General features: G+C 34.7%; 2 protein-coding genes across 8 annotated transcripts in view; one reads left to right on the top strand and one right to left on the bottom strand.

The window, feature by feature from the left end:
* The window catches only part of tsc2 (TSC complex subunit 2), a 63,823-nt gene extending 60,263 nt beyond the window's left edge, over positions 1-3,560 (bottom strand). For 3 of the 6 annotated variants that reach the window (XM_059344427.1, XM_059344493.1, XM_059344356.1), the window contains exon 1: positions 3,332-3,559. The gene's annotated coding sequence lies outside the window, so the exon portion shown is untranslated. Of the gene's footprint in view, positions 1-3,331 lie in introns of all 6 variants that reach the window. The other 3 variants (XM_059344627.1, XM_059344552.1, XM_059344694.1) reach the window with 2 other exon arrangements.
* On the top strand, positions 1,028-11,223 carry nthl1 (nth-like DNA glycosylase 1). Of its 2 annotated transcripts, none has more exons than XM_059346623.1 (7): positions 1,028-1,314; positions 3,112-3,459; positions 5,759-6,000; positions 6,538-6,708; positions 7,386-7,545; positions 9,828-9,933; positions 10,714-11,223. In XM_059346623.1, the coding sequence occupies exons 2-7, from the start codon at positions 3,177-3,179 to the stop codon at positions 10,991-10,993; spliced, it is 1,242 nt and encodes a 413-aa protein (XP_059202606.1). In that variant the 5' UTR covers positions 1,028-1,314; positions 3,112-3,176; the 3' UTR covers positions 10,994-11,223. The 2 variants fall into 2 exon arrangements, with proteins under 2 accessions (XP_059202606.1, XP_059202674.1); XM_059346691.1 differs by having other exon boundaries at positions 3,112-3,447.
* The last annotated feature ends 3,013 nt before the right edge of the window (positions 11,224-14,236 follow it).

Here is a 14,236-nt window from a genome sequence, read left to right on the forward strand (position 1 = left end):
ACCAAGGTTATAATAGTTTTGGATTTTTCATTAGTTTTAGTTTTCATTTCGTTGTGAATTTTTGTTTTCAAATTCAGTTAGTTTTAGTTAGTTTTTAGAGTGAGTTTGCTAGTTTTAGTTTAGTTTTTATTTTTTGAAAATGCTTAGTTTTAGTTTAGTTTTTATTAGTTTTAGTGTTAGTTTTAGTTTTTTTGTAATGGGCTATATGTTGGGTGCCAGATTCAAAGAGGTCATAATAAATGTTTCCTTTATTTCCTTTGGTTTATCATCTCAGCCCCAATAAGGTTATTAACTCTTACAGTTCTGGGTGTTTTGTATTTTGGTTCTAGTGTAAACATCCCAGTCTCAGTAAACATATTCACCATGTGTTGCATGTTCAAATAGAAACACTGAATTATGAATGAAAAAAGTTGACAAAAACAAAAACTAAGGACATTTTAACTATAATTTTAGTTAGTTTTAGTTAGTTTTGTAACCACACAATACAGTTTCAGTTAGTTATCGTTTTTTTAAAAACTCTAGTTTTTATTTTCATTTCAGTTAACGAAAATGTTTTTTCAATTCTAGTTTTCGTTATTTTGTTAGTTTTCGTTAACTATAATAACCTTGCTCATGACACCGGCCACCTATAGTAAAATCTCCTCCATCCTCAGTTGATCAGATCATGTGATTTTACCCCTTTAAGATAATGGCCTATGTCAAGTGTGTGACTTAAGCAGATTTATTATGCCTAAGTCAAAATAAAATGTGACTTAGGCAATTTTTTGAACATGCCTTTGTCACTTAAGCAAGATATGGTAACACTTTATTTTGAAGGTGTCTATATAAGAGTGACATGAGCGTGTCATAAACATGACATGGGATGTGTCATGAACATTAATGACACTTTGAAGTAACATTAATGCTCATGATACTTGTCATGTCATGTTTCTGACAGGCTTGTGTGACTCTTATGTAGACACCTTCAAAATAAAGTGTTACCATATCTTATTTAAGTCACAAAGGCATGTTCAAAAAAATTGCCGAAGTCATTTATTTCTCTTAAGTTACATAATTTACACACAGTGTTATTACTATGCCAATAGCCATCCTTTGGTACATCCTTTTTGAGTGAAATGATCAATAAATGTCATATGTTACACTTTTGGTGAAGCACTAATGATGTCACAGGGGCACTTCCTACAAAAACACGCTTGTGGTGCTGGGAAATGTAGTTCCAAGCAAGCTAAACCCAAACTATGCTAAAGCCCATTTGCTAACCTGAGTTTATATATAATTGTCGTGAAAAATGAAGAAACAAACATCTACAGAACAGTAAGTCGCTATTCTGTTCACCAACGGCCTCGTAAAACAGTTGAACTTATTCCGTTAATATCAAACAGCAGCTAGTGAGTAGTTACCCTGGTTACACAACGGTTACGTTAGCAAACGGCTAGCTAAACAGGCTAAAGCTAAAGCTGAAGTTGGTTCCTCATTGGAGTCAGAAGCTGCACTGTCGCCAGGCTGCCTGAGAGTGGAGCTTTTAGATAACAAGTTATTGTAATTTTATTGCTTTGGAAAACCTAACTTTGTTGAAAAATAAAAATAAAAATAAAAAATATATAATTATAGTTATTGTAATTTTATTGCTTTGGAAAACCTAACTTTGTTGAAAAAAAATAAATATATATATATAATTATAGTTATTGTAATTTTATTGCTTTGGAAAACCTAACTTTGTTGAAAATAAAATAATAATAAAAATTATATATATATATATATATATATATATAATTATTTATTTGACATTAAGTGGCTATATATATAGAAACTCTCTTATTTTGAAAGTGTGGAGTACCAGGGGATAGGCCTAAATAAGTATTTTTACTTCAACCTACTCTCTTTTTTTTTGGACCAAAATGATATAAGGAAATGCATATCAAATATTAAGTCAACTGGTTCTTATATTTTTCTCATTACTTAGACGGGGCAGATGCATGTACATGTATAGGGCTAAATATACTGTATGTGTGTAAATGTCTATATGTACATCCGTATAATGGTGTTTATGTGAGTATGTGTATGTATATGCATCTAGCCTACGTTTATTTTATACAGTCTATGGTTGTTGTCTATGTTGATGTTTATTTTTCAGTTCGAAAAGAAGAATTAATAAATTAAATGTATAACTTTGTTGTTTTGTAGCAAAGATCATATTAAACAAGATGCACTTAAGTCTTACTTTGAAAAAATGGGGTGAAACAATTGCATATGAATGAGGGCTTTGCGATGACAATATATCATATATGTATATTGTCAAAATGACAATGGCGGAATGTAAGTAAGTACATTTACTCAAGTACTGTACTTAGTACAATTTTGAGGTACTTGTACTTGACTACCCAAAACCCAAGTATGTACCAAGGCATAGTGGTAAACTTATATACAGCCTATGAATGCAACACAATGAGCTCTATTGCCTTAGCTTATTAATATAGCACATTTTTATATTTGAAAGTATGACATGCAGATGCATAGTTGTCAGAAAGCTTTCATAGTATTCAATCACTCTTAACCTTTTATCATTTCAATTTCTTGTTATTAACATAAATGCACATGACATAGATTTTTTTGTCATATTGCCTGAAATCTTATATTTCTGATTATTTCTCAAATAAATAATTTAGTATCCCATAGGTATAATTCAGTGATACATATATTTATGAAATATATTAATGGTATTAAATGGTAATTAATAACCACTTATGGCATACAATCTGTTGCTGATTTATTTTTTAAAGTTGAAATTATTATTATTATTATAACATAACTATAATTATTTTATTTTTGTAATTATTATTATAATTATAACATAATTACTATTATTATTATTATTATTATAACATAATACCTATAATTATTTTATTTTTGTAATTATTATTATTATAATTATAACATCATTACTATCATTATTATTATTATTATTATTATTATTATTATTATTATAACACAATAAATATAATTATTTTAATTTTGTAATTATTATAATTATAACATCATTACTACTATTATTATTATTATTATTATTATTATTATTATTATTATTAGTGACTTCATGCATTTATTCAACAGGTGATCCAACTAGTCCGCTGGTGACCAGAAAAGACGAATGAAAAACCAACTTCAGGTTGAGCTAAATGCTTGGTGTCCGCTGCAGCACGAGGGTCTGTTATGTAGTCCGCTGTGTGACTATGACCTCTCCTTACTTCATGCCCAGCAGGTCTGGAATCAGTCCGCCTGGTGATCAGGATGCTGTCTGTGGTCCTGCTGCGTCTCTCAGGTCCAAACTTACCAACAACCGGAGGAACGTGGAGCCAGACTCCTCCGGGGCGGTGAAGGAGGTGAAGGAGGAGCAGGAGGAGGCGAGGATCTCTGAGCAAAGACCCTCCTCGGCCCCCTTATCCCCGGGTAAAGTTCACGGTGGGCTACTGGCTGAACACAGACACTGTCTAGTCATTAGGAAACTAGTTCAACTAGTTCTCCAGAGCTGTGAGTTGAGTTGTTTCTGTCTGTGGTGCTTTGACTCGTTCATTGTGGACTCTTGAACCTGAGAGGTGATTGGTGCATCACATCCACAGAGAGAGCAGATCTGGGAGGGCTGCAGGAGGCTGCTGCTGCAGGCTGCTGTTGCAGGCGGCTGCAGGCTGCTGTTGGCTGCGGCTGCAGGCTGCTGCTGGCGGCTGCAGGAGGCTGCAGGCTGCTGCTGCAGGCTGCTGCAGGCGGCTGCAGGAGGCTGCAGGCTGCTGCTGCAGGCTGCTGCTGGCTGGCTGCTGCTGGCTGGCTGCTGCAGGCTGCTGCTGGCTGGCTGCTGCTGGCTGGCTGCTGCTGGCTGCTGCTGGCTGGCTGCTGCTGGCTGGCTGCTGCTGGCTGCAGGGCTGCTGCAGGCGGCTGCTGCAGGAGGCTGCAGGCTGCTGCTGCAGGCTGCTGCAGGCGGCTGCAGGCTCAGCTTACTGTCCCCTTTCAGAGGACATGCAGACCAGATGCAGACTCATGTGTTCTGCAAGAATTGTCCATTGATGCAGTGGTTCCCAAACTGGGGGGCGTGACCCCTAGGGCAGCTATTCTCAACCTTGGGGTCGGGACCCCAATTGGGGTCGCGAGATGATTTCTGGGGGTCGCCAAATCATTTTGGAAGTCAGCTCTGTCTCCACTGTGTTAAAGTGTTCATGTGTTAATGTGTTTTAGTCTTTTGGTCACTTAATTTCTTTTTATTTTTGTCATTTTGTGTGTGTTTTTTTTGTCATTTTGTGTGTTTTTTTTATCATTTTGTGGTCAATTTGTGTATTTTTTGGTAATTTTGTGTCTTTGATTATTTTGTGGTCAATTTGTGTCTTTTTTGGTCATATTGTTTCCTTTTTTTGGTCATTTTGTTTCTTTTTTGGGTGATCTGAACTGTGCGTGTGAGATTGTGTTCAGTGAGCGGGGGTCACGGACAACATGCATGTTAAATTGGGGGTCACGACTCAAAAAGGTTGAGAACTACTGCCCTAGGGGGGCCCAGGGTTACAGAAGGGGGGGCGTGGCAAGGCTAAATTGAAATAATTTCATTGTTCTCCAATGCTGCACTGTAAAAAATAATCAGTTTAATTTACGGTAAAATACCGGCAGCTGTGGTTGCCAGAACTTCACCGTAAAAAAAGATAATACAGTGAGTAGGGTTTTCTATTCTAAATGTAAATGTAAATATCAGCAAAAACTGTCATTTAGACTGAGTAGTTCCTGTAATTTTTAGGGTAATTTTGTCATTCATTCACACATCATGGTATTTCTCCATAAATTTTGCATGAACATGTTATATTTTTACAGCAAAACCGTGTGTTCCCTACAGTTTATGACAGAAAAAAGTAAAAATTTTGTGCTATTCTTTTTGGTAATTAAAAATGTCTAATACGGTGATATAATTTTTTTTACTTTACGGCCTATTTCTGATGTATTTGACAGTGTTTTACTGTTATTTATACAAACATTTTTTACAGTTTGGTAAAAGCTAAATCAGATCATGACTCTACTCAAAATATTACAAATACAAAAAACAAGGATGGGGGGCCCAGTAGAAAAAAGATGATCACATCGGGATATATATCCTATATATTGATATTTATCCTAAATATATCGGGATATGGACTTTCTCAAGCAACAGTAGATTATATTTATCTGTAAGCATAATGAGTGTAACAATTTATTTTTATTTAATTTATTTTAAAAAAAAATTATTGTTATTTGTTGTCATTGTTATTTTATATTCACACACTTTTTTTATTTTATTTTAATTTTTATTCATTTTATTTAATTTATTTTTTGTGTATGTGTGTTCAGCGGGGTCTGCCTGCTTTTCATTATGTGGCTAGTGTGGTGAGTGTTGATGTGTTTTGTATGTTCTTATGGAAAATTAATAAAAACATTGTTAAAAAAAAAAAATATATATATATATATATATATATATATATATATATATATATATTGGGATATGACTTTTGGTCCATATCGCCCAGCCTAAACTAAATACTTTTGTCTATGTAGTGTAAAATGGCAATCGCCTTGTAATGCTCAAACTACCAAAAAGAAAAATGTAAAAAACGGCAATCTGTCTTTCCAGAAATCATGACTCCATAACTCAAGTTAATCCCATACTTTGCTCAGAAGTCTACATAAATTTTGTGTATTTTCTTCCTGTTTATGCATGCTTGGTCAGATATTTCTCATCCTCTCTCTCATACAGGTGGTTGCCATCCAAAAACAGAAGCAGACACTTTACCCTTGTCTTCACAAAGCCGCAGGAGGAGACAGCTGAAAGTGGAATATGAGGAGGATGAAGGAGTTCCAGCGGTGAAGACAGAACTCTGGGAACCTCCTGACTGGAAGAAACAGCTGGGATATATCCGTGAGATGCGGAGCGGCCGTGATGCTCCGGTAGATAAGATGGGAGCAGAGAAATGCTACGACACAGAGGCTCCTGCACACGTAGGTCTTCCTGGTTTAAGTCTACATAATCCACACTGCAAAAAAGTGTCTAAAAACAAGATAAAAACACTAATCTGAGGGAAATGATCTTGCTGCATGGACAGATAATTTACCTTGACAAGATGTATTAAATTAAGATTATTAAATCTAGAAATAAGCATGTTGTACTCTTAAAAGAAAAAATTAACTCTTAGAACAAGATCAATTATGTAACACTTTTAAATCTAAAGTTTTTGTTATCTTGGTAAGAAACAAATAATTTGCAGGTCACTCTGCTCGGGCCAGTTCATCACTGCTGGCAGCTTTAATTTATCTGGTTTTAAGAGTTAATTTCTTATTTTAAGCATACAACATGCCTTTTTACTAGATTTAATCATCTTAATTTAAGATTTTATGAAATTATCTGTCCATGCAGCAAGATAATTTCCCTCAGATTTAGTGTTTTTAATCTTGTTTTTGGACTAAACACCTTTTTTGCAGTGCACTAGTTCAGATTGATCCATCTTGTTCCCTCTGCTGTGGTCTCTGTGGGTCCAGGTGAGACGTTTCCAGGTGCTGGTGTCCCTCATGCTGTCCAGTCAGACCAAGGACCAGGTGACAGCAGCAGCCATGCAGAAGCTGAGAGCTCACGGCTGCACGGTGGAGAAGATACTGACTACTGATGACGAGACGCTGGGGAAACTCATCTACCCTGTCGGCTTCTGGAGGGTGAGACAAGTCTTCTCACTATACATGGACGAGTCTAGGCTTCTCGACTGTAAGAGCTGTTAGGAACTGGTTGGCAGAACATTTCCTGCAGCTGAATGACAATAAAACTGAGGTTTTGGTTGTTGCTCCACACTGCAAAAAAGAGGTGTCTAAAAACACCACTTTTTCCATAACTTAGGGGTTTTTTTGATCAGTCTACATTCTTGGACAAATTTATAAAACAGTTCACCAGATCTAGCTTTTTCCATCTTAGAAACATCAGTAAACTGAGATCTGCAGTTTCAAAAGGTGAACTTGAGATGCTCATACATGCATTTATCTCCTCTCGTATTGATTTCTGTGAAGCACTTTTCTCCTCACTAAGTTTGTCCGCTCTAGACTCCTTCAGTCGATCCAGAATGCTGCCGTCAGATTACTCAGTGGTTCAAACAAACGCTCCCACATCAGCCCTGTCCTGAAGTCTCTCCACTGGTTCCTGTTGATACAGATGTGTTTTAACTGTGTTTTAATTGTCTTATGCTCCCTTATCTTATTTATTTCTTTTTATCTTCTGTAAAGCACTCTGTGATTTTATCTGTGAAAAGTGCTCTATAAATAAACTTTATTTACTTACTTACCATTTTTCTTTGTTTGGTTTTGCGCCTCATGTAATTGCTTTCCCCTCCGTCCTTCTCCAGACGAAGGTGAAGTATCTGAAGCTGACTTCAGCTTTGCTGCAGAAAGAGTTTGGAGGAGACGTCCCCGACAGCGTGGAGGGGTTAGTCCGCCTGCCGGGAGTCGGACCCAAGATGGCTCACCTGGCCATGGACATCGCCTGGGACCAGGTGTCTGGCATCGGTGGGAACACACTCAGCACAATGACTCACAGGTCAAATGTGATATAATCACAGTGGCCTGGAAGTGCAAAACACTTTTACAAAGCTTGAGACAAATTTACATTTGAGAAAACAGTTTTACATATCATTAAAAAAAATACATTAACACAACACTTTTACAAACACTGAAAACAAATTTACAAGTGACAAAACAAATTTACATTTCAAAAAACAAATTTACAAGTCCCAAAACACTTTTACAAATCATTTTTCAACCGGAAAAGGAATGTTCCGGCTCAACTCGAGGTTCTGTGGCATGGAGATATATTGATGGAGGATGGACGGCGCTCGAGGGAAGTTTTGCCCGTTTCGTGGCCAACATATGAGCCAAATGACTCGATTTTGCTTTTCGTGTGGTCGCTCTTTAGAGTTTTTAAGAAAGAGCGACTACATGAAAAGCAAAACCTTGAGTTGTCCCTCCCGGTGATTGGCCCGTCCAGGTTCAGTCCTGGAGCCGGTACATTCCTTTTCCGGTTGAAAATGTATTTGTAAAAGTGTTTCGGGACTTGTAAATTTGTTTTTTGAAATGTAAATTTGTTTTTTGAAATGTAAAAGTGTTTCACCATTTGTAAAAGTGTTTTGCACTTCCAGGCCACCGTATATAATAGAGAAAGGAGAATGAGTAAAGAGCTTTACCAAGGCCAATGATGCATTCAGGTGCTCCTCTGATGGCCACATTTCCCAGCATGGGAAGACAAGTTGTTTTTTTTTTAGTAATATTTTTATTGCATTTTCCAACATAGACATAAACAACAAACAACAACACACTGTGGCCACAAAAAACAAATATCCGACTACTGATTATGTAATACAGGCAATACAATGAAAATGCTCTGTCCCATTACAACTGACAGTGATGTAGCAAATACACATCTGGAAAGAAAAAAGAGGAGTAAAAAAAAAACTTTTTTTTATTATAAATTGTTTGTTATTTTCAAAATAATGTACAGCACATTGTTGATATACTCAGTGACAACCAGTGCAAACAACAAGGTTTTTTAGCAAAACCTTTGGTTCCTCCCATCTAGATGGTTATGTATGTATGTTTTCTGTTTTTAGCTGTTTTTTTTCCTTTTTTATCCTTTTTATAATTAGACTGTTATGCTTTTAACCTGTAGCACTTTGAGATTTCCTGTAATGTAAAGTGCATTACAAATATTATTATTATTTATTATTACAACAAAGGCATGAATATGAAATGACAGCAAAAAGAAAAACCCTCAACCCTCCCCACATCACCCCGCCAAAATAAAACAAAACAAAAAAAACCAAGAACGAGCAAACACACACACAAAAAAAAAACAACATGAGAAATATCCAGGCAGCAGTCACAGGTAGTGATGCAGAAGTTAAGTTAAAAAGTATAGACATGAGGTAAGATCATTTAAGTTACAGGTAGCACAATTATATCTTTGACATGATTAATAAAGGGATTCCATAACACAAAAAAACTTTTAACAGAGCCCCTTAATGAGTGTTTTATCTTTTCTAGTTTAACCCTTTGATGCACAACATGGGTCTAAAGTGACCCGACAGTTTTTATGTTCTATATATTTGCAATAAATTAATTTCATCATTCAGTATTCCAGGTTTTGCTCAATTAGTTTGTTTTTGGTCATCATACATCCTAATTTTATGTTTTCATTTATGAATTTTTTTAATAAAATCACTTTTGTGTCACTACTCTAATGCACAACATATCCATTTTTAGCTAAGTAGCTTGCTAAGCTAACTACTTAGCTAACTTCTTGGCTAAGTATTTAGCAAAATAGCTTGCTAAGCTAACTACTAAGCTAACTTTTTGGCTAAGTAGCTTGCTAAGCTGACTACTTAGCTAACTTCTTGGCTAATAATACAAAAACTTTTTTTTCTTCATAAAGTATGAGAGGCAAAATGGAAATAATGATCTGTTGTTATCAAAAACAAGATAATTAAAGAATACTTGGAATATTCAATCACACAGCAGCATTAAATAACATGAAGGGAATGAATGCGGGTCATTTTGACCATGTTGTGCATAAGAAGGGGGGTCAATATGTTGTGCATCAAAGGGTTAAGGAAATATAAAACATTGAAAAATAACAGCTTTAATGAAAACATCATAAAACAATGTTTATCTGCAAGGAGTAGATCAGGAATAAGCAACACAGTGAGTCTACATCACCAGTCGCTGTTTTCTAAAAAGGCAAATCTATCATCACATTTATTTATAGTGTTGTTGTTGTTGTTGTTGTTGTTGTTTAGGCGTGGACACACATGTGCATCGTATCTCTAACCGGCTGGGCTGGCTCAAGAAACCCACCAAGACCCCGGAGGAGACACGCAGAGCCCTGGAGGAGTGGTTACCAAGGTAACAGCAGGACAAATCCACTGCTGATGCGTACAACCTGATTAACACGGATCAATAAATCTATAAAGATCACAGTCACACACACTGAAACACGGACAGGCAACACATGTTGACTCTGCCAGGAAGTCCTCAGCATGTCCTGTTCAATAATGGCAAGGCCAGTTTATTTGTATAGCACAATTCAACACAAGGTAATTCAAAGTGCTTTACATACACATTAAAAACAGCAAGACACAATTGAAAACAGTAAAAACAGTCAATTAAAACAGGGAAATAGAAATAAAAATATAAATAGGATAAAATAAGATACAGCAGGGTAAAAAAAAGAGATAAAATAATTAAAAGCACAAGTCAAGTCAAGTCAAAGTTTATTTATAGACATTTAAAAAACAACCTTAGTTGACAAAAGTGCTGTACAGTTATTAAAATAGAATAAATCATACACAAATAGGTATAAATAAAAACAATGAAAAACAATAAAATACTAAAAACAGTAAAACAATAAAATAAAATATAATAAAATAGTAATAAAAGCTCAATGCAAAACAGAGTTAGAGATACAAAAGACAAATAAATGGGTAAAAAAAAGTAAAAAGAAAGCTAAGGATTCTTGCCTAGCTGGGACTGAACGCTAAGGAGAATAAATAGGTTTTTAATAATGTTTTTGTTTTTTTTTTGTTTTTTTTTTCAAACATAATAATAATAGAAGGCAGCAGTTAAAATCAAAACTCAGTGAATGCAGGTTTAGAGTAATGTTGTGATGTCTCTCTCTCTGTACAGGGATCTGTGGAGTGAGATCAACTGGCTGCTGGTTGGTTTTGGGCAGCAGGTCTGTCTGCCTGTTAACCCTCTCTGCTCCGCCTGCCTGAACCAGCACAGCTGCCCCTCCGCCCACAAACCCTCTCCTCCTAAGAGACCTAAAGCTGGACCCCCACGCTCTCCAAAACCTGAACCTAAACAAGAAGTCGCTGTTAAACAGGAAAGGACAAAGAAGGAGCCACGGCCCACGCCTGTTTCCCCCGCCGCTCAGAGACGGAGGCCAAGAAGCCTCAAAAGTTAATCACTGATGTAGTTTTTGTCTGAGGACAAAATAAAACTAGGACCAAATATTGATGCAAACACTGAAAACATGTGCTAAATGATGTTTGATGTGAATACAGTTCCTGATTCTTTCATCAGAGACTTATTTGACACTAGAATGACGTATTTCTGACTTTATATGAGATTAAATATTTTTGTACTGTTTGTTTTTTCTTACTAAATAAAAAGAATATATGTACTGGAACTAAATGTGTAGTCATGTTTTAAGTTTTCCCTTTATTCCAGCAGAGGGAGTTTTAGAACGCCGAGAGTCAAGTGAGAGGAAAACATGCTGGAGGATCCAAAATGTTTTCTTCTTCTGTAAAACTAAACAAGCAGAGAGACAAAAACAACTACAAAGAGATACAGAACAAACAAACAAGAAAGACACAAAACATAAACATATAATATAACATACGCTGCTGGTCAAAAGTTTTAGAACACACCAACTTTTCCAGAATTTAATTGAAAATTATGCAGTTTAAGTGTACTCGCAACAATACGATACGCAACATTTGAAATTCTTTATTTAGCATGATAGTGTTTTGAAAGTTAAAAAAAAAAGATTCAAAATCACATATTATGTTGGACTAAAGGACTAAAAAAAGACACAAAATGACAAAAAAAAGACAAAATGACTAAAAAAAGACACAAAATGACCAAAAAAAGACACCAAAAGACACAAAATGACTTACAAAGACATGAAAAGAATTAAAAAATGGACAAAATAGCCCAAGACTCCATAGAGTTAAGTTGTTAACCCATTTCTTGTTCCCTGAAAAAGGCCTACTTGTATAATTCTGAAATGTACATTATTTTCCAGTTTTGGTTAAGCTTACCTTTTTTTATTTACCTCTGGCAGTTCACCACTTACCTTTGGACCCTTTCAAGCTGTTCATTTGACTTGAACTGCTTGAATTTCAATAAAAAACTGGAAAAATTGGGGTGTTCTAAAACTTTTGACCGGTAGTGTATACTATAAAGTGACACAAAATGATTACTAAGAGACAAAAATTTCAACAAAACATTTTTTTCTTTTCTTTGGTGAAACATCAGTCAAACAGAATGTTTTTCACTCACAAGATATCAGCATTAGGGCTGGCCGATATATCGATATAAAAAATATATCAATATGTTTTTAAATGTGATATGGAATTAGACCTTGTCGCATATATCCATATAGTTACATTTTTTTTCTTTCTTTATATACAAATGCTGCCCTTACTAGGGTTTGTCATATTTAGTTATTTTGTAGTGTTAGTTATTCTTTTCTCATATAAATGTATTTATTTAGGAAAAAGATTGGCCTGTTTTATTTCATAGGCTATTTTTTATTTAAGATATCTTTTTATTCAAATATGCACTTTATGAAGCTTTGATTTAAAAAAAAATAAAACATACTTCTGTTGTTCTTCAGTATTTATGTTCACTTAAATAAACGGTTCAATAAAACTACTTGTGACATGTCATATTTGACTTTGACTTTGACTGAACATTTGCTCTTATTTTGTGATAAACATATCGGGATATATATATGTTATATCGATATTCAGCCTAAATGTATCAGGATATGACTTTTGGTCCATATCGCCCAGCCCTAACGGTAGATTTGTGCAGATTTTTATAAATTTCTAGAAAGACATGACGAACACATATATAACACATATATACCTTGTGTTTAGAGTACATAGAGAAATTAAAACTCACCTGTAAGAAAATGTTTTCAGTCGTATTTAGAACATGGAGTCGGGGTGAACTTCAGCCTCTTGTGGCGGAAATTTGTATTAAAGCAACAAACAATTTAAAAAAATTAAAAATGACCCTGATGATCTGTTTTCACAGAGTGAAAAGAACATTTCTGGAACTAAAAAGGTTTTAAACTGGAAAAAATTTTGTCAGTAGAACTTCCAATGGACTCTTTGTTATTTTTATTAGATGTGTTTCCTGACCACTTGTTTACCACATAAACAATGTTATATATTACACATTTTGTTGATGATTGCAAGGAAAATTATTACTATAAATTGGATGAAGAAAGACCCCCCATGATCACTCAGTGGTTACAGAAAGTAAAACATGTCTACATGATGGAATATATGACCAATTGCAGCTAAAAGTACCTGTTTTTATGAGAAGGTGGGCCCCAGTTACAGACTATATTGCTTAAGACTCTTATACACTATTATTATCTAAATTAGCCCTTTTTTATTTTTATTTTTTATTATTATTATTATTATTTGGAATACAGAACCAGATAAAATATGTGTAATACCCTTTACAGTGCCATTTGTGTGACAGATGAAACCCAATCTCAAGATGTTTTGATTTGTTTTCCTTTGTGATGTTAATTGTCTGTAAATGTACATAAAGGCAATAAAGTAAAAAAAAAAAAAAAAGGTTTTAAAAAATTTTTTTCCTCACCTGTTGAGCCATAAACAGAAGACAGAACCGTTTAGATCAGACTAAGAAAATGGATCACCAGAATTTTTTTTAAATTTGCCTTTCAGGGCTTTTGTAAAAAAAAAATAAAAGTAAAAATAACAAGATCATAAAATTATATTATTTCAGTGCATCACCTACAAACGTAGTGGACATTGTAATATTTAAGGCCCCCATAAATACTATACATGGAATAAACAATGCACTACACACAGCAAAATCTGTAGTGTTGTTTTTTCAGTGTTAATAATTTTGAGTTGGGGAGTGTTGGTTTTGGAGTTCTTTTAAAACTTGAAGTGATCAAAAAGCTTCTGCCAGCGTTGTTACATGTAAACACCTGAGTTAGATTCACTTCAGTTGGAGCTGATTTTCAGATTTAGTGACTTTTATGTTCGGTTAAAGACAGAATGCAATTTTAATGTATCGTAAAACAAAACAATGAATGTTAATTAACACATTAGTAAAAGGAAATAGCATGATTTTAGGGTTAAAAATACACTTTAATGTGTCAAAGTAACACAATGAATGTTAAAAATGAACACTCATGATTTTAGAGTTGAAAATACACTTTGAGTCATAAAATATCACGATATATGCTAAAAATTAACACTCAAAGTGAAAAGGAATAACACAATTTGGAGTTAAAAGTGCATTTATGTCGTGTCATAAAATAACACCTAGGGTGTCAAATATTTAACACTATTAAAGAGTTAAAATATTAACACTTTTCAAAGTGTAATTTTAACTCAGAATCCGTGAGAACTATATAAACTCAGAAAAAGTG

Source organism: Centropristis striata, chromosome 1, assembly GCF_030273125.1.
Source record: "Centropristis striata isolate RG_2023a ecotype Rhode Island chromosome 1, C.striata_1.0, whole genome shotgun sequence".
Classification (NCBI taxonomy): domain Eukaryota; kingdom Metazoa; phylum Chordata; class Actinopteri; order Perciformes; family Serranidae; genus Centropristis; species Centropristis striata.

Bases quoted from the DNA above. Each gene is read 5' to 3' on its own strand.
- nthl1 (XM_059346623.1), top strand. From the start codon at position 3,177: ATGCTTGGTGTCCGCTGCAGCACGAGGGTCTGTTATGTAGTCCGCTGT. The intron at 3,460-5,758 runs GTGGGCTACTGG...TCTCTCATACAG, and splicing joins ATCCCCGGGTAAAGTTCACG to GTGGTTGCCATCCAAAAACA. The intron at 7,546-9,827 runs GTGGGAACACAC...GTTGTTGTTTAG, and splicing joins GGACCAGGTGTCTGGCATCG to GCGTGGACACACATGTGCAT.